This window comes from Mus caroli, unplaced genomic scaffold (assembly GCF_978045245.1).
Source record: "Mus caroli unplaced genomic scaffold, Mus_caroli_1 scaffold_9, whole genome shotgun sequence".
NCBI lineage: Eukaryota > Metazoa > Chordata > Mammalia > Rodentia > Muridae > Mus > Mus caroli.
Genome location: NW_028227264.1, coordinates 99,925,332 through 99,953,240, shown reverse-complemented (window position 1 = coordinate 99,953,240; position 27,909 = coordinate 99,925,332). Strand labels below are relative to the sequence as shown.

The window sequence follows — 27,909 nt, the reverse complement described above, 5'->3', positions numbered from 1 at the left end:
AAAGCATTTGTTTTTTTGTTTTTTGTTTTCTTTTTTTTTTTTTTTTTCATTTTACTGTATTTTGTTTGTGACAATGGCCAACAGTATAGACTGTACAAAGTGTTATATTTTCTTTTCTATTCAAGTTCTTTACGTTGTGTTTTTATTGTGTTTCTTCAGCAGGCAGGTAGAGGTCAAAAGACTTTCATGGGTGAATTCTCTCCTCTGAATCTGGCACCCAGAGACTGGGCTCAGTTCACTGGGTTTGCGTCTTCTAATATTTGCAATATTTTCTTCTTTTTGAAACTAGGGAACTGTGTTTGGGTAGGAATCATTCTGAGTAGACCAGAAAGGTATTTAACTAGTTCTAAAATTTGCAAAACAGTTAGAAGTTACACCTCCATATACAGGTTAAATTCACACCTTTGTGGGTATATAGTGATCAAATTCAAATGTCTTGTTTTTCCTAATCAAGTTCTCAGGAACTCTTCCCTATTGTTTAGTGATGCAGTATGCTGAAACTTTCATATGTATTTTCAACATAAATTAAAATTTTGTTTTCAAATCAGGTATGCTGGATCCAAGGCCCGCCATGGCTGACAAAATAGACATGTCTTTGGAAGACATCATTAAGCTGAACAAGATCCAGCAAGGACATCACCGCAGGCCTGATTCCCGGGTAAATCGAGATGCTGGGCCAAAGAGGTACCGGCCCACCATCACCCGTGGTGGCAGGAACAGGCTGGCACCATACCACAGAACAAAACAACTTCCAGACAAGTGGCAGCAGCACCTATTCATTGGAGACTTGAGGGGTCAAACCCACGTGGATACTGGTGGGAAGCTGTTCGTGTCAAATCTGCACTTCGGAGTGTCAGATGCTGATATTCGGCTACTCTTTGCTGAATTTGGAACGTTGAAAAAATCTGCTGTGCACTATGATCGCTGTGGAAGAAGTTTAGGGACAGCACATCTGCACTTTGAAAGGGAAGCAGATGCCCTGAACGCCATGAGAGAGTACAATGGCGCCTCTTTGGATGGCCGCCCTATGAACATCCAGCTTGTCACCTCAAAGATTGATAGACAAGGAAGACCTGCACAAAGCAGAAACAGGGGTGGCATGAAAAGAAACCCTGGCTCTGGAGGATTAAGTGGTGCAGGCACCAAGAGATGGACACTTGGAGGCAGCCAGGGAAGAGAGAGAGGCACCAGCAGGAACTCAAAACTGCAGCAGGAGCAGCAGAAGCAGCAGCAGCAGCAGCAGGAGGAGGAGCAGCAGCTCCAGAAACAGCAGCAGCAGCAGCAGCAGCAGCAGCAGCAGCAGCAGCAGCAGGAGCACCAGCAGCTATCTGCAGAGGAGCTGGACGCCCAGCTGGATGCTTATCAGGAAATGATGGACACCAGCTAAACAACTTAGCAAAGCTGCACAAGAACTGGACCCAGAGCATGGACTGTGATGCCTAGACTGAGGGTTGGCTAGTGGACCATGAACACAATGGTGGATTCCTCCTTTGCTTCTTTTTCTTTTCTCCTGTTTTAAAACGCCATGTAAAGTTCTTTCCTTCTCTCTTTCTTTTATTTACATTCTGAAATACACCTGTCTTGTACTGAGTTATTTTGTGGATCAATTGTAGTTTTTGCTTTAGTGAAGGTGGCATTTTCAACTTTGCCCTAATAAAATTGTGTGTAGAAATAAACAAGTAATACGACGTCGTTGATGAATGATTTTTGTGGAGAATGAGGAACTCTCACACATTTTGGGTCTCTCTGGGTCTCTTTGGGTCTATAGAGGAAATTTTCCCTAACCTAATGAAAGAGATCTGCCATGAAAATAAAGGCCTACAGAACTCCAAATAGTTTGGACAAGAAAAGAAATTCCTCCTGTCACTTAATAATCAAAACAATAAATGTATATATATATAAAAAAACCAAAACAAAACAAAAGAAAACAAACAAAAACATTTAGGGAAAAGTTCAAGTAACATAAACAGTCAGACCTATCAGAATTACACCAGACTTCTCACCAGAGACTATGAAAGCTAGAAGGCCTTGGTTAGATCTCATACAGACCCTAAGAGAACATAAATGCCGGCACAGACTAATATACACATAAAACTCCTCCATTAGCATAGATGAAGAGATAAAAATATCCCATGACAAAATCAAATTTGCACAGTATCTCTCTACTAATCCAGTCCTGCAAAGGTTAATACAGAAAAAATGCCAACACAAGGAGGGAAACTACACCCTAGAAAGAGCAAGAAAGTAATCTTCTTTCAACAAACCCAGAAGAAGATAGCCACACAAACATAAAAATAACATCACTGATAGATAACAGGAAGCACAAATCACTATTCCTTAATATCTCTTAAAGTCAATGTCCTCAATTCCACAATACAGAGACATAGACTATCAGACTGGACACTTACAGGGCTAAGCATTTTACAGCATAGAGGAAATAAATGTCCATGCCAGACACTTCCTCAGAGTAAAGGGCTGAAAAACAGTTTTCCAAGCAAATGGTCCCAAGAATGAAGCTGGGGTAGCCACTCTAATAATCTGATAAAATTGACTGTTAGTCAAATGTCATCAAAAATATCAGGAAAGACACTTCATACTCATCAAGGGGAAAATCTACCAAGAAGATACTACTCTCAATATTGAAAACATCTATGCTCCAAATGCAAGGGGACCCACATTCATAAAAGCAACTTTACTGAAGCTAAAAGCTCACATTTCACGTCAAATAATAGTGGTGAGGGACTTCAACACCCAACTTTCACCAATGGACAGATCAGGGAAACACAAACTAAACAGACACACAGTGAAAATAACAGAAGTTATGGACCAAATTGATTCAACAGACATCTATACAACATCTCATCCTAAATCAAAGGAATACACCTTCTCGCTGGCACGGCACCTCATGGTCTCTTCTCCAGAACTGACCATACAGTTGGCCACAACACAGAACTCAAAAGAAAGAAGACTGAGATAATCCCATGCTTCTATCAGGTCACTACTGAACAAGGTTGTTCTTCAGTAGCAACAAAAACACAGAAAGCAAACATACACATGGAAGGTGAACAGTGCTCTAGGATAACTCAACCAGAACTTACTTGGTAAAGGAAGAAATAAAAGACATTTTAGAATTTAATGAGAATGCATGTACAACATACCCAAACTGATGGGACATAATGAAAGTAGGGTAAGAGGAAAACTCACAGCTCTGTGTGCCTCCAAAAAGAAAGTGGAGAGAGCATACACTAGCAGCTTAACAGCACACCTGAAAGCTCTAGAACAAAAGGAACCAAATAAACCCAAGAGGAGGAGAAGGCAGGAAATAATCAAACTCAGGGCTGAAACCAACCAAGTCAACACAAAAAGAACTACATAAAGAATCCACAAAACTAGGAGCTGGTTCTTTGAGAACATCAACACGATACAGAAAGTGTTAGCCAGACTAACTTGAGGGCACAGAGACAGAATCCAAATGAACACAATCAGAAAGGGAAAGGGAATCCCACGCATCCTATCTGATCACCAAGGACTAAGGCTGATGATCTACAAGAACATCGTAATAATAGAAAGCCAACATTCACGTGGAAACTGAACAACACTCCACTCAATGATTCCTTGGTCAAGGATGAAATAAGAAAGAAATTAAAGACTTTTTAGAGTTTAATGAACATGAAGCCACAACATACCCAAACTTATGGGACACAATGAAGGCAGTCCTAAGAGGAAAACTCATAGCCCCGAGTGCCTCCAAAAAGAAACTAGAAAGAGCATACACTAGCAGACTGACAGCACATCCAGAAGCTCTAGAACTAAAGGAAGCAAATTCACCCAAGAGGAGTACACTGCAGGAAACAATTAAGCTCAGGGCTGAAATCAAGCAAGTGGAAACAACATGAACTATTCAAAGAATCAACCAAACCAGGTGCTGGTTCTTTGAGAAAATCAACAAGATAGATTAAACCCTTACCCAGATTAACTAGAGGGCACAGGGACAGTAATCTCAGTGTGTCTCAGTGGCAGAATACTTGCTCGGCACATGTGCAGCCCTGGGTTAGATGCCCAAGAAAAAACACAGTTAACAGTGGTCTGTCTGCGTGAATCCCCTTTAAAGGACACTCTTTGTTACCCTGTCTGTTGCAGTCATAAAATCCTGTCAATTGTGACCATTTGTTGGGTTTGATTTTTGTTCAATTGTTCTTTTCTTTATTTCCTTTTTCATTATCTACTGGGAGAAGTTTAGAAGTGGTTTACTGAGTGATTAGGTGTCAAAAACTTTCCTTTAATTTAAAGTCTTTAATTTCTCCCTTGGGAGGCAGAGGCGGGCAGATCTCTCAATTGGAGGATATCTCTGCTCTACAGAGTTTCAAGGACAGATATCTCGAAAAAAGAATTTAAGAGATTTAATCATGTTAAGAAGGATGATCTGAAGTCATTTGAAAATAAAACATTTAGTCTGATTATTGGGTATCACACTGAATTAGCCACAGTCTTTTCTTCTGGCATCTGTTATTAGAGTGGTCATCGTTGCTTTCTTTAGTCTTCTGTAGTTTTATGGATTGTAAAGATTTGTGTCGTGAAAACGTGATTCAATTATCATAGATAGTAATCTTATCTAGGGAGGGGGAGGTCCTTAGGAGTATAAAAGGAGTTTGGAGAGGCTTGGACAGCACACTTGAGAGAGCTGAGGCAAGCTACCAAGAGAGCAAAGGGTTCTCCTCTGCAGTCTGCCCTGGGACAGAAGGCTTGACAGAGAGGTGAGTGAACCACACCAACTAGTCTCAAGGACAAACAAATGTCTCCTAAGAGAGTTCTAGGTCTTCAGAGCTGTGATACAGTTCTTTCCCAAGATGTCAACGTAACACACAACTCTAGATATATTTCATTTTAAATAGTTCAATTTAGCAATTTATGGATTTGGGTGGTGGTTTTCGTTCTCAATATGTCTGTTAGTATGTTTTATCATCATCCTGTAAATTACAGAGATAGTCTGTATTGATTTCTGGAATCCAGGCCTTACTAGGCAGCTCAATACAGTCTAGAGCTGGCTGTGGACTAGGCTATCATGGAAGTTGGGAAGATCCTCATACCTCTGCTTCTTGAGGGCTGGGATTTAAAGCATTTGTTTTTTTGTTTTTTGTTTTCTTTTTTTTTTTTTTTTTCATTTTACTGTATTTTGTTTGTGACAATGGCCAACAGTATAGACTGTACAAAGTGTTATATTTTCTTTTCTATTCAAGTTCTTTACGTTGTGTTTTTATTGTGTTTCTTCAGCAGGCAGGTAGAGGTCAAAAGACTTTCATGGGTGAATTCTCTCCTCTGAATCTGGCACCCAGAGACTGGGCTCAGTTCACTGGGTTTGCGTCTTCTAATATTTGCAATATTTTCTTCTTTTTGAAACTAGGGAACTGTGTTTGGGTAGGAATCATTCTGAGTAGACCAGAAAGGTATTTAACTAGTTCTAAAATTTGCAAAACAGTTAGAAGTTACACCTCCATATACAGGTTAAATTCACACCTTTGTGGGTATATAGTGATCAAATTCAAATGTCTTGTTTTTCCTAATCAAGTTCTCAGGAACTCTTCCCTATTGTTTAGTGATGCAGTATGCTGAAACTTTCATATGTATTTTCAACATAAATTAAAATTTTGTTTTCAAATCAGGTATGCTGGATCCAAGGCCCGCCATGGCTGACAAAATAGACATGTCTTTGGAAGACATCATTAAGCTGAACAAGATCCAGCAAGGACATCACCGCAGGCCTGATTCCCGGGTAAATCGAGATGCTGGGCCAAAGAGGTACCGGCCCACCATCACCCGTGGTGGCAGGAACAGGCTGGCACCATACCACAGAACAAAACAACTTCCAGACAAGTGGCAGCAGCACCTATTCATTGGAGACTTGAGGGGTCAAACCCACGTGGATACTGGTGGGAAGCTGTTCGTGTCAAATCTGCACTTCGGAGTGTCAGATGCTGATATTCGGCTACTCTTTGCTGAATTTGGAACGTTGAAAAAATCTGCTGTGCACTATGATCGCTGTGGAAGAAGTTTAGGGACAGCACATCTGCACTTTGAAAGGGAAGCAGATGCCCTGAACGCCATGAGAGAGTACAATGGCGCCTCTTTGGATGGCCGCCCTATGAACATCCAGCTTGTCACCTCAAAGATTGATAGACAAGGAAGACCTGCACAAAGCAGAAACAGGGGTGGCATGAAAAGAAACCCTGGCTCTGGAGGATTAAGTGGTGCAGGCACCAAGAGATGGACACTTGGAGGCAGCCAGGGAAGAGAGAGAGGCACCAGCAGGAACTCAAAACTGCAGCAGGAGCAGCAGAAGCAGCAGCAGCAGCAGCAGGAGGAGGAGCAGCAGCTCCAGAAACAGCAGCAGCAGCAGCAGCAGCAGCAGCAGCAGCAGCAGCAGCAGCAGGAGCACCAGCAGCTATCTGCAGAGGAGCTGGACGCCCAGCTGGATGCTTATCAGGAAATGATGGACACCAGCTAAACAACTTAGCAAAGCTGCACAAGAACTGGACCCAGAGCATGGACTGTGATGCCTAGACTGAGGGTTGGCTAGTGGACCATGAACACAATGGTGGATTCCTCCTTTGCTTCTTTTTCTTTTCTCCTGTTTTAAAACACCATGTAAAGTTCTTTCCTTCTCTCTTTCTTTTATTTACATTCTGAAATACACCTGTCTTGTACTGAGTTATTTTGTGGATCAATTGTAGTTTTTGCTTTAGTGAAGGTGGCATTTTCACCTTTGCCCTAATAAAATTGTGTGTAGAAATAAACAAGTAATACGACGTCGTTGATGAATGATTTTTGTGGAGAATGAGGAACTCTCACACATTTTGGGTCTCTCTGGGTCTCTTTGGGTCTATAGAGGAAATTTTCCCTAACCTAATGAAAGAGATCTGCCATGAAAATAAAGGCCTACAGAACTCCAAATAGTTTGGACAAGAAAAGAAATTCCTCCTGTCACTTAATAATCAAAACAATAAATGTATATATATAAAAAAAAAAAAACAAAACAAAAGAAAACAAACAAAAACATTTAGGGAAAAGGTCAAGTAACATAAACAGTCAGACCTATCAGAATTACACCAGACTTCTCACCAGAGACTATGAAAGCTAGAAGGCCTTGGTTAGATCTCATACAGACCCTAAGAGAACATAAATGCCGGCACAGACTAATATACACATAAAACTCCTCCATTAGCATAGATGAAGAGATAAAAATATCCCATGACAAAATCAAATTTGCACAGTATCTCTCTACTAATCCAGTCCTGCAAAGGTTAATACAGAAAAAATGCCAACACAAGGAGGGAAACTACACCCTAGAAAGAGCAAGAAAGTAATCTTCTTTCAACAAACCCAGAAGAAGATAGCCACACAAACATAAAAATAACATCACTGATAGATAACAGGAAGCACAAATCACTATTCCTTAATATCTCTTAAAGTCAATGTCCTCAATTCCACAATACAGAGACATAGACTATCAGACTGGACACTTACAGGGCTAAGCATTTTACAGCATAGAGGAAATAAATGTCCATGCCAGACACTTCCTCAGAGTAAAGGGCTGAAAAACAGTTTTCCAAGCAAATGGTCCCAAGAATGAAGCTGGGGTAGCCACTCTAATAATCTGATAAAATTGACTGTTAGTCAAATGTCATCAAAAATATCAGGAAAGACACTTCATACTCATCAAGGGGAAAATCTACCAAGAAGATACTACTCTCAATATTGAAAACATCTATGCTCCAAATGCAAGGGGACCCACATTCATAAAAGCAACTTTACTGAAGCTAAAAGCTCACATTTCACGTCAAATAATAGTGGTGAGGGACTTCAACACCCAACTTTCACCAATGGACAGATCAGGGAAACACAAACTAAACAGACACACAGTGAAAATAACAGAAGTTATGGACCAAATTGATTCAACAGACATCTATACAACATCTCATCCTAAATCAAAGGAATACACCTTCTCGCTGGCACGGCACCTCATGGTCTCTTCTCCAGAACTGACCATACAGTTGGCCACAACACAGAACTCAAAAGAAAGAAGACTGAGATAATCCCATGCTTCTATCAGGTCACTACTGAACAAGGTTGTTCTTCAGTAGCAACAAAAACACAGAAAGCAAACATACACATGGAAGGTGAACAGTGCTCTAGGATAACTCAACCAGAACTTACTTGGTAAAGGAAGAAATAAAAGACATTTTAGAATTTAATGAGAATGCATGTACAACATACCCAAACTGATGGGACATAATGAAAGTAGGGTAAGAGGAAAACTCACAGCTCAGCTCTGTGTGCCTCCAAAAAGAAAGTGGAGAGAGCATACACTAGCAGCTTAACAGCACACCTGAAAGCTCTAGAACAAAAGGAACCAAATAAACCCAAGAGGAGGAGAAGGCAGGAAATAATCAAACTCAGGGCTGAAACCAACCAAGTCAACACAAAAAGAACTACATAAAGAATCCACAAAACTAGGAGCTGGTTCTTTGAGAACATCAACACGATACAGAAAGTGTTAGCCAGACTAACTTGAGGGCACAGAGACAGAATCCAAATGAACACAATCAGAAAGGGAAAGGGAATCCCACGCATCCTATCTGATCACCAAGGACTAAGGCTGATGATCTACAAGAACATCGTAATAATAGAAAGCCAACATTCACGTGGAAACTGAACAACACTCCACTCAATGATTCCTTGGTCAAGGATGAAATAAGAAAGAAATTAAAGACTTTTTAGAGTTTAATGAACATGAAGCCACAACATACCCAAACTTATGGGACACAATGAAGGCAGTCCTAAGAGGAAAACTCATAGCCCCGAGTGCCTCCAAAAAGAAACTAGAAAGAGCATACACTAGCAGACTGACAGCACATCCAGAAGCTCTAGAACTAAAGGAAGCAAATTCACCCAAGAGGAGTACACTGCAGGAAACAATTAAGCTCAGGGCTGAAATCAAGCAAGTGGAAACAACATGAACTATTCAAAGAATCAACCAAACCAGGTGCTGGTTCTTTGAGAAAATCAACAAGATAGATTAAACCCTTACCCAGATTAACTAGAGGGCACAGGGACAGTATTCTCAGTGTGTCTCAGTGGCAGAATACTTGCTCGGCACATGTGCAGCCCTGGGTTAGATGCCCAAGAAAAAACACAGTTAACAGTGGTCTGTCTGCGTGAATCCCCTTTAAAGGACACTCTTTGTTACCCTGTCTGTTGCAGTCATAAAATCCTGTCAATTGTGACCATTTGTTGGGTTTGATTTTTGTTCAATTGTTCTTTTCTTTATTTCCTTTTTCATTATCTACTGGGAGAAGTTTAGAAGTGGTTTACTGAGTGATTAGGTGTCAAAAACTTTCCTTTAATTTAAAGTCTTTAATTTCTCCCTTGGGAGACAGAGGCGGGCAGATCTCTCAATTGGAGGATATCTCTGCTCTACAGAGTTTCAAGGACAGATATCTCGAAAAAAGAATTTAAGAGATTTAATCATGTTAAGAAGGATGATCTGAAGTCATTTGAAAATAAAACATTTAGTCTGATTATTGGGTATCACACTGAATTAGCCACAGTCTTTTCTTCTGGCATCTGTTATTAGAGTGGTCATCGTTGCTTTCTTTAGTCTTCTGTAGTTTTATGGATTGTAAAGATTTGTGTCGTGAAAACGTGATTCAATTATCATAGATAGTAATCTTATCTAGGGAGGGGGAGGTCCTTAGGAGTATAAAAGGAGTTTGGAGAGGCTTGGACAGCACACTTGAGAGAGCTGAGGCAAGCTACCAAGAGAGCAAAGGGTTCTCCTCTGCAGTCTGCCCTGGGACAGAAGGCTTGACAGAGAGGTGAGTGAACCACACCAACTAGTCTCAAGGACAAACAAATGTCTCCTAAGAGAGTTCTAGGTCTTCAGAGCTGTGATACAGTTCTTTCCCAAGATGTCAACGTAACACACAACTCTAGATATATTTGATTTTAAATAGTTCAATTTAGCAATTTATGGATTTGGGTGGTGGTTTTCGTTCTCAATATGTCTGTTAGTATGTTTTATCATCATCCTGTAAATTACAGAGATAGTCTGTATTGATTTCTGGAATCCAGGCCTTACTAGGCAGCTCAATACAGTCTAGAGCTGGCTGTGGACTAGGCTATCATGGAAGTTGGGAAGATCCTCATACCTCTGCTTCTTGAGGGCTGGGATTGAAAGCATTTGTTTTTTTGTTTTTTGTTTTCTTTTTTTTTTTTTTTCATTTTACTGTATTTTGTTTGTGACAATGGCCAACTGTATAGACTGTACAAAGTGTTATATTTTCTTTTCTATTCAAGTTCTTTACGTTGTGTTTTTATTGTGTTTCTTCAGCAGGCAGGTAGAGGTCAAAAGACTTTCATGGGTGAATTCTCTCCTCTGAATCTGGCACCCGGAGACTGGGCTCAGTTCACTGGGTTTGCGTCTTCTAATATTTGCAATATTTTCTTCTTTTTGAAACTAGGGAACTGTGTTTGGGTAGGAATCATTCTGAGTAGACCAGAAAGGTATTTAACTAGTTCTAAAATTTGCAAAACAGTTAGAAGTTACACCTCCATATACAGGTTAAATTCACACCTTTGTGGGTATATAGTGATCAAATTCAAATGTCTTGTTTTTCCTAATCAAGTTCTCAGGAACTCTTCCCTATTGTTTAGTGATGCAGTATGCTGAAACTTTCATATGTATTTTCAACATAAATTAAAATTTTGTTTTCAAATCAGGTATGCTGGATCCAAGGCCCGCCATGGCTGACAAAATAGACATGTCTTTGGAAGACATCATTAAGCTGAACAAGATCCAGCAAGGACATCACCGCAGGCCTGATTCCCGGGTAAATCGAGATGCTGGGCCAAAGAGGTACCGGCCCACCATCACCCGTGGTGGCAGGAACAGGCTGGCACCATACCACAGAACAAAACAACTTCCAGACAAGTGGCAGCAGCACCTATTCATTGGAGACTTGAGGGGTCAAACCCACGTGGATACTGGTGGGAAGCTGTTCGTGTCAAATCTGCACTTCGGAGTGTCAGATGCTGATATTCGGCTACTCTTTGCTGAATTTGGAACGTTGAAAAAATCTGCTGTGCACTATGATCGCTGTGGAAGAAGTTTAGGGACAGCACATCTGCACTTTGAAAGGGAAGCAGATGCCCTGAACGCCATGAGAGAGTACAATGGCGCCTCTTTGGATGGCCGCCCTATGAACATCCAGCTTGTCACCTCAAAGATTGATAGACAAGGAAGACCTGCACGAAGCAGAAACAGGGGTGGCATGAAAAGAAACCCTGGCTCTGGAGGATTAAGTGGTGCAGGCACCAAGAGATGGACACTTGGAGGCAGCCAGGGAAGAGAGAGAGGCACCAGCAGGAACTCAAAACTGCAGCAGGAGCAGCAAAAGCAGCAGCAGCAGCAGCAGCAGGAGGAGGAGCAGCAGCTCCAGAAACAGCAGCAGCAGCAGCAGCAGCAGCAGCAGCAGCAGCAGCAGGAGCACCAGCAGCTATCTGCAGAGGAGCTGGACGCCCAGCTGGATGCTTATCAGGAAATGATGGACACCAGCTAAACAACTTAGCAAAGCTGCACAAGAACTGGACCCAGAGCATGGACTGTGATGCCTAGACTGAGGGTTGGCTAGTGGACCATGAACACAATGGTGGATTCCTCCTTTGCTTCTTTTTCTTTTCTCCTGTTTTAAAACGCCATGTAAAGTTCTTTCCTTCTCTCTTTCTTTTGTTTACATTCTGAAATACACCTGTCTTGTACTGAGTTATTTTGTGGATCAATTGTAGTTTTTGCTTTAGTGAAGGTGGCATTTTCACCTTTGCCCTAATAAAATTGTGTGTAGAAATAAACAAGTAATACGACGTCGTTGATGAATGATTTTTGTGGAGAATGAGGAACTCTCACACATTTTGGGTCTCTCTGGGTCTCTTTGGGTCTATAGAGGAAATTTTCCCTAACCTAATGAAAGAGATCTGCCATGAAAATAAAGGCCTACAGAACTCCAAATAGTTTGGACAAGAAAAGAAATTCCTCCTGTCACTTAATAATCAAAACAATAAATGTATATATATAAAAAAAAACCAAAACAAAACAAAAGAAAACAAACAAAAACATTTAGGGAAAAGTTCAAGTAACATAAACAGTCAGACCTATCAGAATTACACCAGACTTCTCACCAGAGACTATGAAAGCTAGAAGGCCTTGGTTAGATCTCATACAGACCCTAAGAGAACATAAATGCCGGCACAGACTAATATACACATAAAACTCCTCCATTAGCATAGATGAAGAGATAAAAATATCCCATGACAAAATCAAATTTGCACAGTATCTCTCTACTAATCCAGTCCTGCAAAGGTTAATACAGAAAAAATGCCAACACAAGGAGTGAAACCACACCCTAGAAAGAGCAAGAAAGTAATCTTCTTTCAACAAACCCAAAAGAAGATAGCCACACAAACATAAAAATAACATCACTGATAGATAACGGGAAGCACAAATCACTATTCCTTAATATCTCTTAAAGTCAATGTCCTCAATTCCACAATACAGAGACATAGACTATCAGCCTGGACACTTACAGGGCTAAGCATTTTACAGCATAGAGGAAATAAATGTCCATGCCAGACACTTCCTCAGAGTAAAGGGCTGAAAAACAGTTTTCCAAGCAAATGGTCCCAAGAATGAAGCTGGGGTAGCCACTCTAATAATCTGATAAAATTGACTGTTAGTCAAAAGTCATCAAAAATATCAGGAAAGACACTTCATACTCATCAAGGGGAAAATCTACCAAGAAGATTCTACTCTCAATATTGAAAACATCTATGCTCCAAATGCAAGGGGACCCACATTCATAAAAGCAACTTTACTGAAGCTAAAGGCTCACATTTCACGTCAAATAATAGTGGTGAGGGACTTCAACACCCAACTTTCACCAATGGACAGATCAGGGAAACACAAACTAAACAGACACACAGTGAAAATAACAGAAGTTATGGACCAAATTGATTCAACAGACATCTATACAACATCTCATCCTAAATCAAAGGAATACACCTTCTCGCTGGCACGGCACCTCATGGTCTCTTCTCCAGAACTGACCATACAGTTGGCCACAACACAGAACTCAAAAGAAAGAAGACTGAGATAATCCCATGCTTCTATCAGGTCACTACTGAACAAGGTTGTTCTTCAGTAGCAACAAAAACACAGAAAGCAAACATACACATGGAAGGTGAACAGTGCTCTAGGATAACTCAACCAGAACTTACTTGGTAAAGGAAGAAATAAAAGACATTTTAGAATTTAATGAGAATGCATGTACAACATACCCAAACTGATGGGACATAATGAAAGTAGGGTAAGAGGAAAACTCACAGCTCAGCTCTGTGTGCCTCCAAAAAGAAAGTGGAGAGAGCATACACTAGCAGCTTAACAGCACACCTGAAAGCTCTAGAACAAAAGGAACCAAATAAACCCAAGAGGAGGAGAAGGCAGGAAATAATCAAACTCAGGGCTGAAACCAACCAAGTCAACACAAAAAGAACTACATAAAGAATCCACAAAACTAGGAGCTGGTTCTTTGAGAACATCAACACGATACAGAAAGTGTTAGCCAGACTAACTTGAGGGCACAGAGACAGAATCCAAATGAACACAATCAGAAAGGGATAGGGAATCCCACGCATCCTATCTGATCACCAAGGACTAAGGCTGATGATCTTCAAGAACATCGTAAATAATAGAAAGCCAACATTCACGTGGAAACTGAACAACACTCCACTCAATGATTCCTTGGTCAAGGATGAAATAAGAAAGAAATTAAAGACTTTTTAGAGTTTAATGAACATGAAGCCACAACATACCCAAACTTATGGGACACAATGAAGGCAGTCCTAAGAGGAAAACTCATAGCCCCGAGTGCCTCCAAAAAGAAACTAGAAAGAGCATACACTAGCAGACTGACAGCACATCCAGAAGCTCTAGAACTAAAGGAAGCAAATTCACCCAAGAGGAGTACACTGCAGGAAACAATTAAGCTCAGGGCTGAAATCAAGCAAGTGGAAACAACATGAACTATTCAAAGAATCAACCAAACCAGGTGCTGGTTCTTTGAGAAAATCAACAAGATAGATTAAACCCTTACCCAGATTAACTAGAGGGCACAGGGACAGTATTCTCAGTGTGTCTCAGTGGCAGAATACTTGCTCGGCACATGTGCAGCCCTGGGTTAGATGCCCAAGAAAAAACACAGTTAACAGTGGTCTGTCTGCGTGAATCCCCTTTAAAGGACACTCTTTGTTACCCTGTCTGTTGCAGTCATAAAATCCTGTCAATTGTGACCATTTGTTGGGTTTGATTTTTGTTCAATTGTTCTTTTCTTTATTTCCTTTTTCATTATCTACTGGGAGAAGTTTAGAAGTGGTTTACTGAGTGATTAGGTGTCAAAAACTTTCCTTTAATTTAAAGTCTTTAATTTCTCCCTTGGGAGGCAGAGGCGGGCAAATCTCTCAATTGGAGGATATCTCTGCTCTACAGAGTTTCAAGGACAGATATCTTGAAAAAAGAATTTAAGAGATTTAATCATGTTAAGAAGGATGATCTGAAGTCATTTGAAAATAAAACATTTAGTCTGATTATTGGGTATCACACTGAATTAGCCACAGTCTTTTCTTCTGGCATCTGTTATTAGAGTGGTCATCTTTGCTTTCTTTAGTCTTCTGCAGTTTTATGGATTGTAAAGATTAGTGTCGTGAAAACGTGATTCAATTATCATAGATAGTAATCTTATCTAGGGAGGGGGAGGTCCTTAGGAGTATAAAAGGAGTTTGGAGAGGCTTGGACAGCACACTTGAGAGAGCTGAGGCAAGCTACCAAGAGAGCAAAGGGTTCTCCTCTGCAGTCTGCCCTGGGACAGAAGGCTTGACAGAGAGGTGAGTGAACCACACCAACTAGTCTCAAGGACAAACAAATGTCTCCTAAGAGAGTTCTAGGTCTTCAGAGCTGTGATACAGTTCTTTCCCAAGATGTCAACGTAACACACAACTCTAGATATATTTCATTTTAAATAGTTCAATTTAGCAATTTATGGATTTGGGTGGTGGTTTTCGTTCTCAATATGTCTGTTAGTATGTTTTATCATCATCCTGTAAATTACAGAGATAGTCTGTATTGATTTCTGGAATCCAGGCCTTACTAGGCAGCTCAATACAGTCTAGAGCTGGCTGTGGACTAGGCTATCATGGAAGTTGGGAAGATCCTCATACCTCTGCTTCTTGAGGGCTGGGATTGAAAGCATTTGTTTTTTTGTTTTTTGTTTTCTCTTTTTTTTTTTTTTTCATTTTACTGTATTTTGTTTGTTACAATGGCCAACTGTATAGACTGTACAAAGTGTTATATTTTCTTTTCTATTCAAGTTCTTTACGTTGTGTTTTTATTGTGTTTCTTCAGCAGGCAGGTAGAGGTCAAAAGACTTTCATGGGTGAATTCTCTCCTCTGAATCTGGCACCCGGAGACTGGGCTCAGTTCACTGGGTTTGCGTCTTCTAATATTTGCAATATTTTCTTCTTTTTGAAACTAGGGAACTGTGTTTGGGTAGGAATCATTCTGAGTAGACCAGAAAGGTATTTAACTAGTTCTAAAATTTGCAAAACAGTTAGAAGTTACACCTCCATATACAGGTTAAATTCACACCTTTGTGGGTATATAGTGATCAAATTCAAATGTCTTGTTTTTCCTAATCAAGTTCTCAGGAACTCTTCCCTATTGTTTAGTGATGCAGTATGCTGAAACTTTCATATGTATTTTCAACATAAATTAAAATTTTGTTTTCAAATCAGGTATGCTGGATCCAAGGCCCGCCATGGCTGACAAAATAGACATGTCTTTGGAAGACATCATTAAGCTGAACAAGATCCAGCAAGGACATCACCGCAGGCCTGATTCCCGGGTAAATCGAGATGCTGGGCCAAAGAGGTACCGGCCCACCATCACCCGTGGTGGCAGGAACAGGCTGGCACCATACCACAGAACAAAACAACTTCCAGACAAGTGGCAGCAGCACCTATTCATTGGAGACTTGAGGGGTCAAACCCACGTGGATACTGGTGGGAAGCTGTTCGTGTCAAATCTGCACTTCGGAGTGTCAGATGCTGATATTCGGCTACTCTTTGCTGAATTTGGAACGTTGAAAAAATCTGCTGTGCACTATGATCGCTGTGGAAGAAGTTTAGGGACAGCACATCTGCACTTTGAAAGGGAAGCAGATGCCCTGAACGCCATGAGAGAGTACAATGGCGCCTCTTTGGATGGCCGCCCTATGAACATCCAGCTTGTCACCTCAAAGATTGATAGACAAGGAAGACCTGCACAAAGCAGAAACAGGGGTGGCATGAAAAGAAACCCTGGCTCTGGAAGATTATGTGGTGCAGGCACCAAGAGATGGACACTTGGAGGCAGCCAGGGAAGAGAGAGAGGCACCAGCAGGAACTCAAAACTGCAGCAGGAGCAGCAGAAGCAGCAGCAGCAGCAGCAGGAGGAGGAGCAGAAGCTCCAGAAACAGCAGCAGCAGCAGCAGCAGCAACAGCAGCAGCAGCAGCAGCAGCAGCAGGAGCACCAGCAGCTATCTGCAGAGGAGCTGGACGCCCAGCTGGATGCTTATCAGGAAATGATGGACACCAGCTAAACAACTTAGCAAAGCTGCACAAGAACTGGACCCAGAGCATGGACTGTGATGCCTAGACTGAGGGTTGGCTAGTGGACCATGAACACAATGGTGGATTCCTCCTTTGCTTCTTTTTCTTTTCTCCTGTTTTAAAACGCCATGTAAAGTTCTTTCCTTCTCTCTTTCTTTTGTTTACATTCTGAAATACACCTGTCTTGTACTGAGTTATTTTGTGGATCAATTGTAGTTTTTGCTTTAGTGAAGGTGGCATTTTCACCTTTGCCCTAATAAAATTGTGTGTAGAAATAAACAAGTAATACGACGTCGTTGATGAATGATTTTTGTGGAGAATGAGGAACTCTCACACATTTTGGGTCTCTCTGGGTCTCTTTGGGTCTATAGAGGAAATTTTCCCTAACCTAATGAAAGAGATCTGCCATGAAAATAAAGGCCTACAGAACTCCAAATAGTTTGGACAAGAAAAGAAATTCCTCCTGTCACTTAATAATCAAAACAATAAATGTATATATATATAAAAAAAACCAAAACAAAACAAAAGAAAACAAACAAAAACATTTAGGGAAAAGTTCAAGTAACATAAACAGTCAGACCTATCAGAATTACACCAGACTTCTCACCAGAGACTATGAAAGCTAGAAGGCCTTGGTTAGATCTCATACAGACCCTAAGAGAACATAAATGCCGGCACAGACTAATATACACATAAAACTCCTCCATTAGCATAGATGAAGAGATAAAAATATCCCATGACAAAATCAAATTTGCACAGTATCTCTCTACTAATCCAGTCCTGCAAAGGTTAATACAGAAAAAATGCCAACACAAGGAGGGAAACTACACCCTAGAAAGAGCAAGAAAGTAATCTTCTTTCAACAAACCCAAAAGAAGATAGCCACACAAACATAAAAATAACATCACTGATAGATAACAGGAAGCACAAATCACTATTCCTTAATATCTCTTAAAGTCAATGTCCTCAATTCCACAATACAGTGACATAGACTATCAGACTGGACACTTACAGGGCTAAGCATTTTACAGCATAGAGGAAATAAATGTCCATGCCAGACACTTCCTCAGAGTAAAGGGCTGAAAAACAGTTTTCCAAGCAAATGGTCCCAAGAATGAAGCTGGGGTAGCCACTCTAATAATCTGATAAAATTGACTGTTAGTCAAATGTCATCAAAAATATCAGGAAAGACACTTCATACTCATCAAGGGGAAAATCTACCAAGAAGATACTACTCTCAATATTGAAAACATCTATGCTCCAAATGCAAGGGGACCCACATTCATAAAAGCAACTTTACTGAAGCTAAAAGCTCACATTTCACGTCAAATAATAGTGGTGAGGGACTTCAACACCCAACTTTCACCAATGGACAGATCAGGGAAACACAAACTAAACAGACACACAGTGAAAATAACAGAAGTTATGGACCAAATTGATTCAACAGACATCTATACAACATCTCATCCTAAATCAAAGGAATACACCTTCTCGCTGGCACGGCACCTCATGGTCTCTTCTCCAGAACTGACCATACAGTTGGCCACAACACAGAATTCAAAAGAAAGAAGACTGAGATAATCCCATGCTTCTATCAGGTCACTACTGAACAAGGTTGTTCTTCAGTAGCAACAAAAACACAGAAAGCAAACATACACATGGAAGGTGAACAGTGCTCTAGGATAACTCAACCAGAACTTACTTGGTAAAGGAAGAAATAAAAGACATTTTAGAATTTAATGAGAATGCATGTACAACATACCCAAACTGATGGGACATAATGAAAGTAGGGTAAGAGGAAAACTCACAGCTCAGCTCTGTGTGCCTCCAAAAAGAAAGTGGAGAGAGCATACACTAGCAGCTTAACAGCACACCTGAAAGCTCTAGAACAAAAGGAACCAAATAAACCCAAGAGGAGGAGAAGGCAGGAAATAATCAAACTCAGGGCTGAAACCAACCAAGTCAACACAAAAAGAACTACATAAAGAATCCACAAAACTAGGAGCTGGTTCTTTGAGAACATCAACACGATACAGAAAGTGTTAGCCAGACTAACTTGAGGGCACAGAGACAGAATCCAAATGAACACAATCAGAAAGGGAAAGGGAATCCCACGCATCCTATCTGATCACCAAGGACTAAGGCTGATGATCTTCAAGAACATCGTAATAATAGAAAGCCAACATTCACGTGGAAACTGAACAACACTCCACTCAATGATTCCTTGGTCAAGGATGAAATAAGAAAGAAATTAAAGACTTTTTAGAGTTTAATGAACATGAAGCCACAACATACCCAAACTTATGGGACACAATGAAGGCAGTCCTAAGAGGAAAACTCATAGCCCCGAGTGCCTCCAAAAAGAAACTAGAAAGAGCATACACTAGCAGACTGACAGCACATCCAGAAGCTCTAGAACTAAAGGAAGCAAATTCACCCAAGAGGAGTACACTGCAGGAAACAATTAAGCTCAGGGCTGAAATCAAGCAAGTGGAAACAACATGAACTATTCAAAGAATCAACCAAACCAGGTGCTGGTTCTTTGAGAAAATCAACAAGATAGATTAAACCCTTACCCAGATTAACTAGAGGGCACAGGGACAGTATTCTCAGTGTGTCTCAGTGGCAGAATACTTGCTCGGCACATGTGCAGCCCTGGGTTAGATGCCCAAGAAAAAACACAGTTAACAGTGGTCTGTCTGCGTGAATCCCCTTTAAAGGACACTCTTTGTTACCCTGTCTGTTGCAGTCATAAAATCCTGTCAATTGTGACCATTTGTTGGGTTTGATTTTTGTTCAATTGTTCTTTTCTTTATTTCCTTTTTCATTATCTACTGGGAGAAGTTTAGAAGTGGTTTACTGAGTGATTAGGTGTCAAAAACTTTCCTTTAATTTAAAGTCTTTAATTTCTCCCTTGGGAGACAGAGGCGGGCAGATCTCTCAATTGGAGGATATCTCTGCTCTACAGAGTTTCAAGGACAGATATCTCGAAAAAAGAATTTAAGAGATTTAATCATGTTAAGAAGGATGATCTGAAGTCATTTGAAAATAAAACATTTAGTCTGATTATTGGGTATCACACTGAATTAGCCACAGTCTTTTCTTCTGGCATCTGTTATTAGAGTGGTCATCGTTGCTTTCTTTAGTCTTCTGTAGTTTTATGGATTGTAAAGATTTGTGTCGTGAAAACGTGATTCAATTATCATAGATAGTAATCTTATCTAGGGAGGGGGAGGTCCTTAGGAGTATAAAAGGAGTTTGGAGAGGCTTGGACAGCACACTTGAGAGAGCTGAGGCAAGCTACCAAGAGAGCAAAGGGTTCTCCTCTGCAGTCTGCCCTGGGACAGAAGGCTTGACAGAGAGGTGAGTGAACCACACCAACTAGTCTCAAGGACAAACAAATGTCTCCTAAGAGAGTTCTAGGTCTTCAGAGCTGTGATACAGTTCTTTCCCAAGATGTCAACGTAACACACAACTCTAGATATATTTGATTTTAAATAGTTCAATTTAGCAATTTATGGATTTGGGTGGTGGTTTTCGTTCTCAATATGTCTGTTAGTATGTTTTATCATCATCCTGTAAATTACAGAGATAGTCTGTATTGATTTCTGGAATCCAGGCCTTACTAGGCAGCTCAATACAGTCTAGAGCTGGCTGTGGACTAGGCTATCATGGAAGTTGGGAAGATCCTCATACCTCTGCTTCTTGAGGGCTGGGATTGAAAGCATTTGTTTTTTTGTTTTTTGTTTTCTTTTTTTTTTTTTTTCATTTTACTGTATTTTGTTTGTGACAATGGCCAACTGTATAGACTGTACAAAGTGTTATATTTTCTTTTCTATTCAAGTTCTTTACGTTGTGTTTTTATTGTGTTTCTTCAGCAGGCAGGTAGAGGTCAAAAGACTTTCATGGGTGAATTCTCTCCTCTGAATCTGGCACCCGGAGACTGGGCTCAGTTCACTGGGTTTGCGTCTTCTAATATTTGCAATATTTTCTTCTTTTTGAAACTAGGGAACTGTGTTTGGGTAGGAATCATTCTGAGTAGACCAGAAAGGTATTTAACTAGTTCTAAAATTTGCAAAACAGTTAGAAGTTACACCTCCATATACAGGTTAAATTCACACCTTTGTGGGTATATAGTGATCAAATTCAAATGTCTTGTTTTTCCTAATCAAGTTCTCAGGAACTCTTCCCTATTGTTTAGTGATGCAGTATGCTGAAACTTTCATATGTATTTTCAACATAAATTAAAATTTTGTTTTCAAATCAGGTATGCTGGATCCAAGGCCCGCCATGGCTGACAAAATAGACATGTCTTTGGAAGACATCATTAAGCTGAACAAGATCCAGCAAGGACATCACCGCAGGCCTGATTCCCGGGTAAATCGAGATGCTGGGCCAAAGAGGTACCGGCCCACCATCACCCGTGGTGGCAGGAACAGGCTGGCACCATACCACAGAACAAAACAACTTCCAGACAAGTGGCAGCAGCACCTATTCATTGGAGACTTGAGGGGTCAAACCCACGTGGATACTGGTGGGAAGCTGTTCGTGTCAAATCTGCACTTCGGAGTGTCAGATGCTGATATTCGGCTACTCTTTGCTGAATTTGGAACGTTGAAAAAATCTGCTGTGCACTATGATCGCTGTGGAAGAAGTTTAGGGACAGCACATCTGCACTTTGAAAGGGAAGCAGATGCCCTGAACGCCATGAGAGAGTACAATGGCGCCTCTTTGGATGGCCGCCCTATGAACATCCAGCTTGTCACCTCAAAGATTGATAGACAAGGAAGACCTGCACGAAGCAGAAACAGGGGTGGCATGAAAAGAAACCCTGGCTCTGGAGGATTAAGTGGTGCAGGCACCAAGAGATGGACACTTGGAGGCAGCCAGGGAAGAGAGAGAGGCACCAGCAGGAACTCAAAACTGCAGCAGGAGCAGCAAAAGCAGCAGCAGCAGCAGCAGCAGGAGGAGGAGCAGCAGCTCCAGAAACAGCAGCAGCAGCAGCAGCAGCAGCAGCAGCAGCAGCAGCAGGAGCACCAGCAGCTATCTGCAGAGGAGCTGGACGCCCAGCTGGATGCTTATCAGGAAATGATGGACACCAGCTAAACAACTTAGCAAAGCTGCACAAGAACTGGACCCAGAGCATGGACTGTGATGCCTAGACTGAGGGTTGGCTAGTGGACCATGAACACAATGGTGGATTCCTCCTTTGCTTCTTTTTCTTTTCTCCTGTTTTAAAACGCCATGTAAAGTTCTTTCCTTCTCTCTTTCTTTTGTTTACATTCTGAAATACACCTGTCTTGTACTGAGTTATTTTGTGGATCAATTGTAGTTTTTGCTTTAGTGAAGGTGGCATTTTCACCTTTGCCCTAATAAAATTGTGTGTAGAAATAAACAAGTAATACGACGTCGTTGATGAATGATTTTTGTGGAGAATGAGGAACTCTCACACATTTTGGGTCTCTCTGGGTCTCTTTGGGTCTATAGAGGAAATTTTCCCTAACCTAATGAAAGAGATCTGCCATGAAAATAAAGGCCTACAGAACTCCAAATAGTTTGGACAAGAAAAGAAATTCCTCCTGTCACTTAATAATCAAAACAATAAATGTATATATATAAAAAAAAACCAAAACAAAACAAAAGAAAACAAACAAAAACATTTAGGGAAAAGTTCAAGTAACATAAACAGTCAGACCTATCAGAATTACACCAGACTTCTCACCAGAGACTATGAAAGCTAGAAGGCCTTGGTTAGATCTCATACAGACCCTAAGAGAACATAAATGCCGGCACAGACTAATATACACATAAAACTCCTCCATTAGCATAGATGAAGAGATAAAAATATCCCATGACAAAATCAAATTTGCACAGTATCTCTCTACTAATCCAGTCCTGCAAAGGTTAATACAGAAAAAATGCCAACACAAGGAGTGAAACCACACCCTAGAAAGAGCAAGAAAGTAATCTTCTTTCAACAAACCCAAAAGAAGATAGCCACACAAACATAAAAATAACATCACTGATAGATAACGGGAAGCACAAATCACTATTCCTTAATATCTCTTAAAGTCAATGTCCTCAATTCCACAATACAGAGACATAGACTATCAGCCTGGACACTTACAGGGCTAAGCATTTTACAGCATAGAGGAAATAAATGTCCATGCCAGACACTTCCTCAGAGTAAAGGGCTGAAAAACAGTTTTCCAAGCAAATGGTCCCAAGAATGAAGCTGGGGTAGCCACTCTAATAATCTGATAAAATTGACTGTTAGTCAAAAGTCATCAAAAATATCAGGAAAGACACTTCATACTCATCAAGGGGAAAATCTACCAAGAAGATTCTACTCTCAATATTGAAAACATCTATGCTCCAAATGCAAGGGGACCCACATTCATAAAAGCAACTTTACTGAAGCTAAAGGCTCACATTTCACGTCAAATAATAGTGGTGAGGGACTTCAACACCCAACTTTCACCAATGGACAGATCAGGGAAACACAAACTAAACAGACACACAGTGAAAATAACAGAAGTTATGGACCAAATTGATTCAACAGACATCTATACAACATCTCATCCTAAATCAAAGGAATACACCTTCTCGCTGGCACGGCACCTCATGGTCTCTTCTCCAGAACTGACCATACAGTTGGCCACAACACAGAACTCAAAAGAAAGAAGACTGAGATAATCCCATGCTTCTATCAGGTCACTACTGAACAAGGTTGTTCTTCAGTAGCAACAAAAACACAGAAAGCAAACATACACATGGAAGGTGAACAGTGCTCTAGGATAACTCAACCAGAACTTACTTGGTAAAGGAAGAAATAAAAGACATTTTAGAATTTAATGAGAATGCATGTACAACATACCCAAACTGATGGGACATAATGAAAGTAGGGTAAGAGGAAAACTCACAGCTCAGCTCTGTGTGCCTCCAAAAAGAAAGTGGAGAGAGCATACACTAGCAGCTTAACAGCACACCTGAAAGCTCTAGAACAAAAGGAACCAAATAAACCCAAGAGGAGGAGAAGGCAGGAAATAATCAAACTCAGGGCTGAAACCAACCAAGTCAACACAAAAAGAACTACATAAAGAATCCACAAAACTAGGAGCTGGTTCTTTGAGAACATCAACACGATACAGAAAGTGTTAGCCAGACTAACTTGAGGGCACAGAGACAGAATCCAAATGAACACAATCAGAAAGGGATAGGGAATCCCACGCATCCTATCTGATCACCAAGGACTAAGGCTGATGATCTTCAAGAACATCGTAAATAATAGAAAGCCAACATTCACGTGGAAACTGAACAACACTCCACTCAATGATTCCTTGGTCAAGGATGAAATAAGAAAGAAATTAAAGACTTTTTAGAGTTTAATGAACATGAAGCCACAACATACCCAAACTTATGGGACACAATGAAGGCAGTCCTAAGAGGAAAACTCATAGCCCCGAGTGCCTCCAAAAAGAAACTAGAAAGAGCATACACTAGCAGACTGACAGCACATCCAGAAGCTCTAGAACTAAAGGAAGCAAATTCACCCAAGAGGAGTACACTGCAGGAAACAATTAAGCTCAGGGCTGAAATCAAGCAAGTGGAAACAACATGAACTATTCAAAGAATCAACCAAACCAGGTGCTGGTTCTTTGAGAAAATCAACAAGATAGATTAAACCCTTACCCAGATTAACTAGAGGGCACAGGGACAGTATTCTCAGTGTGTCTCAGTGGCAGAATACTTGCTCGGCACATGTGCAGCCCTGGGTTAGATGCCCAAGAAAAAACACAGTTAACAGTGGTCTGTCTGCGTGAATCCCCTTTAAAGGACACTCTTTGTTACCCTGTCTGTTGCAGTCATAAAATCCTGTCAATTGTGACCATTTGTTGGGTTTGATTTTTGTTCAATTGTTCTTTTCTTTATTTCCTTTTTCATTATCTACTGGGAGAAGTTTAGAAGTGGTTTACTGAGTGATTAGGTGTCAAAAACTTTCCTTTAATTTAAAGTCTTTAATTTCTCCCTTGGGAGGCAGAGGCGGGCAAATCTCTCAATTGGAGGATATCTCTGCTCTACAGAGTTTCAAGGACAGATATCTTGAAAAAAGAATTTAAGAGATTTAATCATGTTAAGAAGGATGATCTGAAGTCATTTGAAAATAAAACATTTAGTCTGATTATTGGGTATCACACTGAATTAGCCACAGTCTTTTCTTCTGGCATCTGTTATTAGAGTGGTCATCTTTGCTTTCTTTAGTCTTCTGCAGTTTTATGGATTGTAAAGATTAGTGTCGTGAAAACGTGATTCAATTATCATAGATAGTAATCTTATCTAGGGAGGGGGAGGTCCTTAGGAGTATAAAAGGAGTTTGGAGAGGCTTGGACAGCACACTTGAGAGAGCTGAGGCAAGCTACCAAGAGAGCAAAGGGTTCTCCTCTGCAGTCTGCCCTGGGACAGAAGGCTTGACAGAGAGGTGAGTGAACCACACCAACTAGTCTCAAGGACAAACAAATGTCTCCTAAGAGAGTTCTAGGTCTTCAGAGCTGTGATACAGTTCTTTCCCAAGATGTCAACGTAACACACAACTCTAGATATATTTCATTTTAAATAGTTCAATTTAGCAATTTATGGATTTGGGTGGTGGTTTTCGTTCTCAATATGTCTGTTAGTATGTTTTATCATCATCCTGTAAATTACAGAGATAGTCTGTATTGATTTCTGGAATCCAGGCCTTACTAGGCAGCTCAATACAGTCTAGAGCTGGCTGTGGACTAGGCTATCATGGAAGTTGGGAAGATCCTCATACCTCTGCTTCTTGAGGGCTGGGATTGAAAGCATTTGTTTTTTTGTTTTTTGTTTTCTCTTTTTTTTTTTTTTTCATTTTACTGTATTTTGTTTGTTACAATGGCCAACTGTATAGACTGTACAAAGTGTTATATTTTCTTTTCTATTCAAGTTCTTTACGTTGTGTTTTTATTGTGTTTCTTCAGCAGGCAGGTAGAGGTCAAAAGACTTTCATGGGTGAATTCTCTCCTCTGAATCTGGCACCCGGAGACTGGGCTCAGTTCACTGGGTTTGCGTCTTCTAATATTTGCAATATTTTCTTCTTTTTGAAACTAGGGAACTGTGTTTGGGTAGGAATCATTCTGAGTAGACCAGAAAGGTATTTAACTAGTTCTAAAATTTGCAAAACAGTTAGAAGTTACACCTCCATATACAGGTTAAATTCACACCTTTGTGGGTATATAGTGATCAAATTCAAATGTCTTGTTTTTCCTAATCAAGTTCTCAGGAACTCTTCCCTATTGTTTAGTGATGCAGTATGCTGAAACTTTCATATGTATTTTCAACATAAATTAAAATTTTGTTTTCAAATCAGGTATGCTGGATCCAAGGCCCGCCATGGCTGACAAAATAGACATGTCTTTGGAAGACATCATTAAGCTGAACAAGATCCAGCAAGGACATCACCGCAGGCCTGATTCCCGGGTAAATCGAGATGCTGGGCCAAAGAGGTACCGGCCCACCATCACCCGTGGTGGCAGGAACAGGCTGGCACCATACCACAGAACAAAACAACTTCCAGACAAGTGGCAGCAGCACCTATTCATTGGAGACTTGAGGGGTCAAACCCACGTGGATACTGGTGGGAAGCTGTTCGTGTCAAATCTGCACTTCGGAGTGTCAGATGCTGATATTCGGCTACTCTTTGCTGAATTTGGAACGTTGAAAAAATCTGCTGTGCACTATGATCGCTGTGGAAGAAGTTTAGGGACAGCACATCTGCACTTTGAAAGGGAAGCAGATGCCCTGAACGCCATGAGAGAGTACAATGGCGCCTCTTTGGATGGCCGCCCTATGAACATCCAGCTTGTCACCTCAAAGATTGATAGACAAGGAAGACCTGCACAAAGCAGAAACAGGGGTGGCATGAAAAGAAACCCTGGCTCTGGAAGATTATGTGGTGCAGGCACCAAGAGATGGACACTTGGAGGCAGCCAGGGAAGAGAGAGAGGCACCAGCAGGAACTCAAAACTGCAGCAGGAGCAGCAGAAGCAGCAGCAGCAGCAGCAGGAGGAGGAGCAGAAGCTCCAGAAACAGCAGCAGCAGCAGCAGCAGCAACAGCAGCAGCAGCAGCAGCAGCAGCAGGAGCACCAGCAGCTATCTGCAGAGGAGCTGGACGCCCAGCTGGATGCTTATCAGGAAATGATGGACACCAGCTAAACAACTTAGCAAAGCTGCACAAGAACTGGACCCAGAGCATGGACTGTGATGCCTAGACTGAGGGTTGGCTAGTGGACCATGAACACAATGGTGGATTCCTCCTTTGCTTCTTTTTCTTTTCTCCTGTTTTAAAACGCCATGTAAAGTTCTTTCCTTCTCTCTTTCTTTTGTTTACATTCTGAAATACACCTGTCTTGTACTGAGTTATTTTGTGGATCAATTGTAGTTTTTGCTTTAGTGAAGGTGGCATTTTCACCTTTGCCCTAATAAAATTGTGTGTAGAAATAAACAAGTAATACGACGTCGTTGATGAATGATTTTTGTGGAGAATGAGGAACTCTCACACATTTTGGGTCTCTCTGGGTCTCTTTGGGTCTATAGAGGAAATTTTCCCTAACCTAATGAAAGAGATCTGCCATGAAAATAAAGGCCTACAGAACTCCAAATAGTTTGGACAAGAAAAGAAATTCCTCCTGTCACTTAATAATCAAAACAATAAATGTATATATATATAAAAAAAACCAAAACAAAACAAAAGAAAACAAACAAAAACATTTAGGGAAAAGTTCAAGTAACATAAACAGTCAGACCTATCAGAATTACACCAGACTTCTCACCAGAGACTATGAAAGCTAGAAGGCCTTGGTTAGATCTCATACAGACCCTAAGAGAACATAAATGCCGGCACAGACTAATATACACATAAAACTCCTCCATTAGCATAGATGAAGAGATAAAAATATCCCATGACAAAATCAAATTTGCACAGTATCTCTCTACTAATCCAGTCCTGCAAAGGTTAATACAGAAAAAATGCCAACACAAGGAGGGAAACTACACCCTAGAAAGAGCAAGAAAGTAATCTTCTTTCAACAAACCCAAAAGAAGATAGCCACACAAACATAAAAATAACATCACTGATAGATAACA

General features: G+C 40.7%; 6 protein-coding genes across 8 annotated transcripts; all 6 read left to right on the top strand.

The window, feature by feature from the left end:
* Positions 1-550: 550 nt before the first annotated feature.
* On the top strand, positions 551-1,387 carry LOC147002735 (THO complex subunit 4-like). Of its 2 annotated transcripts, XM_085843407.1 has the most exons (2): positions 551-1,204; positions 1,319-1,387. In XM_085843407.1, the coding sequence occupies exons 1-2, from the start codon at positions 551-553 to the stop codon at positions 1,385-1,387; spliced, it is 723 nt and encodes a 240-aa protein (XP_085699533.1). The 2 variants fall into 2 exon arrangements, with proteins under 2 accessions (XP_085699533.1, XP_085699532.1); XM_085843406.1 differs by having other exon boundaries at positions 572-1,387.
* Positions 1,388-5,662: 4,275 nt separating this feature from the next.
* On the top strand, positions 5,663-6,502 carry LOC147002734 (THO complex subunit 4-like). Of its 2 annotated transcripts, XM_085843405.1 has the most exons (2): positions 5,663-6,316; positions 6,434-6,502. In XM_085843405.1, the coding sequence occupies exons 1-2, from the start codon at positions 5,663-5,665 to the stop codon at positions 6,500-6,502; spliced, it is 723 nt and encodes a 240-aa protein (XP_085699531.1). The 2 variants fall into 2 exon arrangements, with proteins under 2 accessions (XP_085699531.1, XP_085699530.1); XM_085843404.1 differs by having other exon boundaries at positions 5,684-6,502.
* A 4,297-nt stretch (positions 6,503-10,799) lies between these two features.
* On the top strand, positions 10,800-11,615 carry LOC147002733 (aly/REF export factor 2-like). Its single transcript, XM_085843402.1, has one exon. It carries the CDS (start codon positions 10,800-10,802, stop codon positions 11,613-11,615), a length of 816 nt encoding a protein of 271 aa, XP_085699528.1.
* Positions 11,616-15,917: 4,302 nt separating this feature from the next.
* On the top strand, positions 15,918-16,739 carry LOC147002732 (THO complex subunit 4-like). Its single transcript, XM_085843401.1, has one exon. It carries the CDS (start codon positions 15,918-15,920, stop codon positions 16,737-16,739), a length of 822 nt encoding a protein of 273 aa, XP_085699527.1.
* A 4,300-nt stretch (positions 16,740-21,039) lies between these two features.
* Positions 21,040-21,855, top strand: LOC147002731 (aly/REF export factor 2-like). The gene has a single exon (XM_085843400.1). It carries the CDS (start codon positions 21,040-21,042, stop codon positions 21,853-21,855), a length of 816 nt encoding a protein of 271 aa, XP_085699526.1.
* A 4,302-nt stretch (positions 21,856-26,157) lies between these two features.
* LOC147002730 (THO complex subunit 4-like) lies at positions 26,158-26,979 on the top strand. The gene has a single exon (XM_085843399.1). The coding sequence runs from the start codon at positions 26,158-26,160 to the stop codon at positions 26,977-26,979; it is 822 nt and encodes a 273-aa protein (XP_085699525.1).
* The last annotated feature ends 930 nt before the right edge of the window (positions 26,980-27,909 follow it).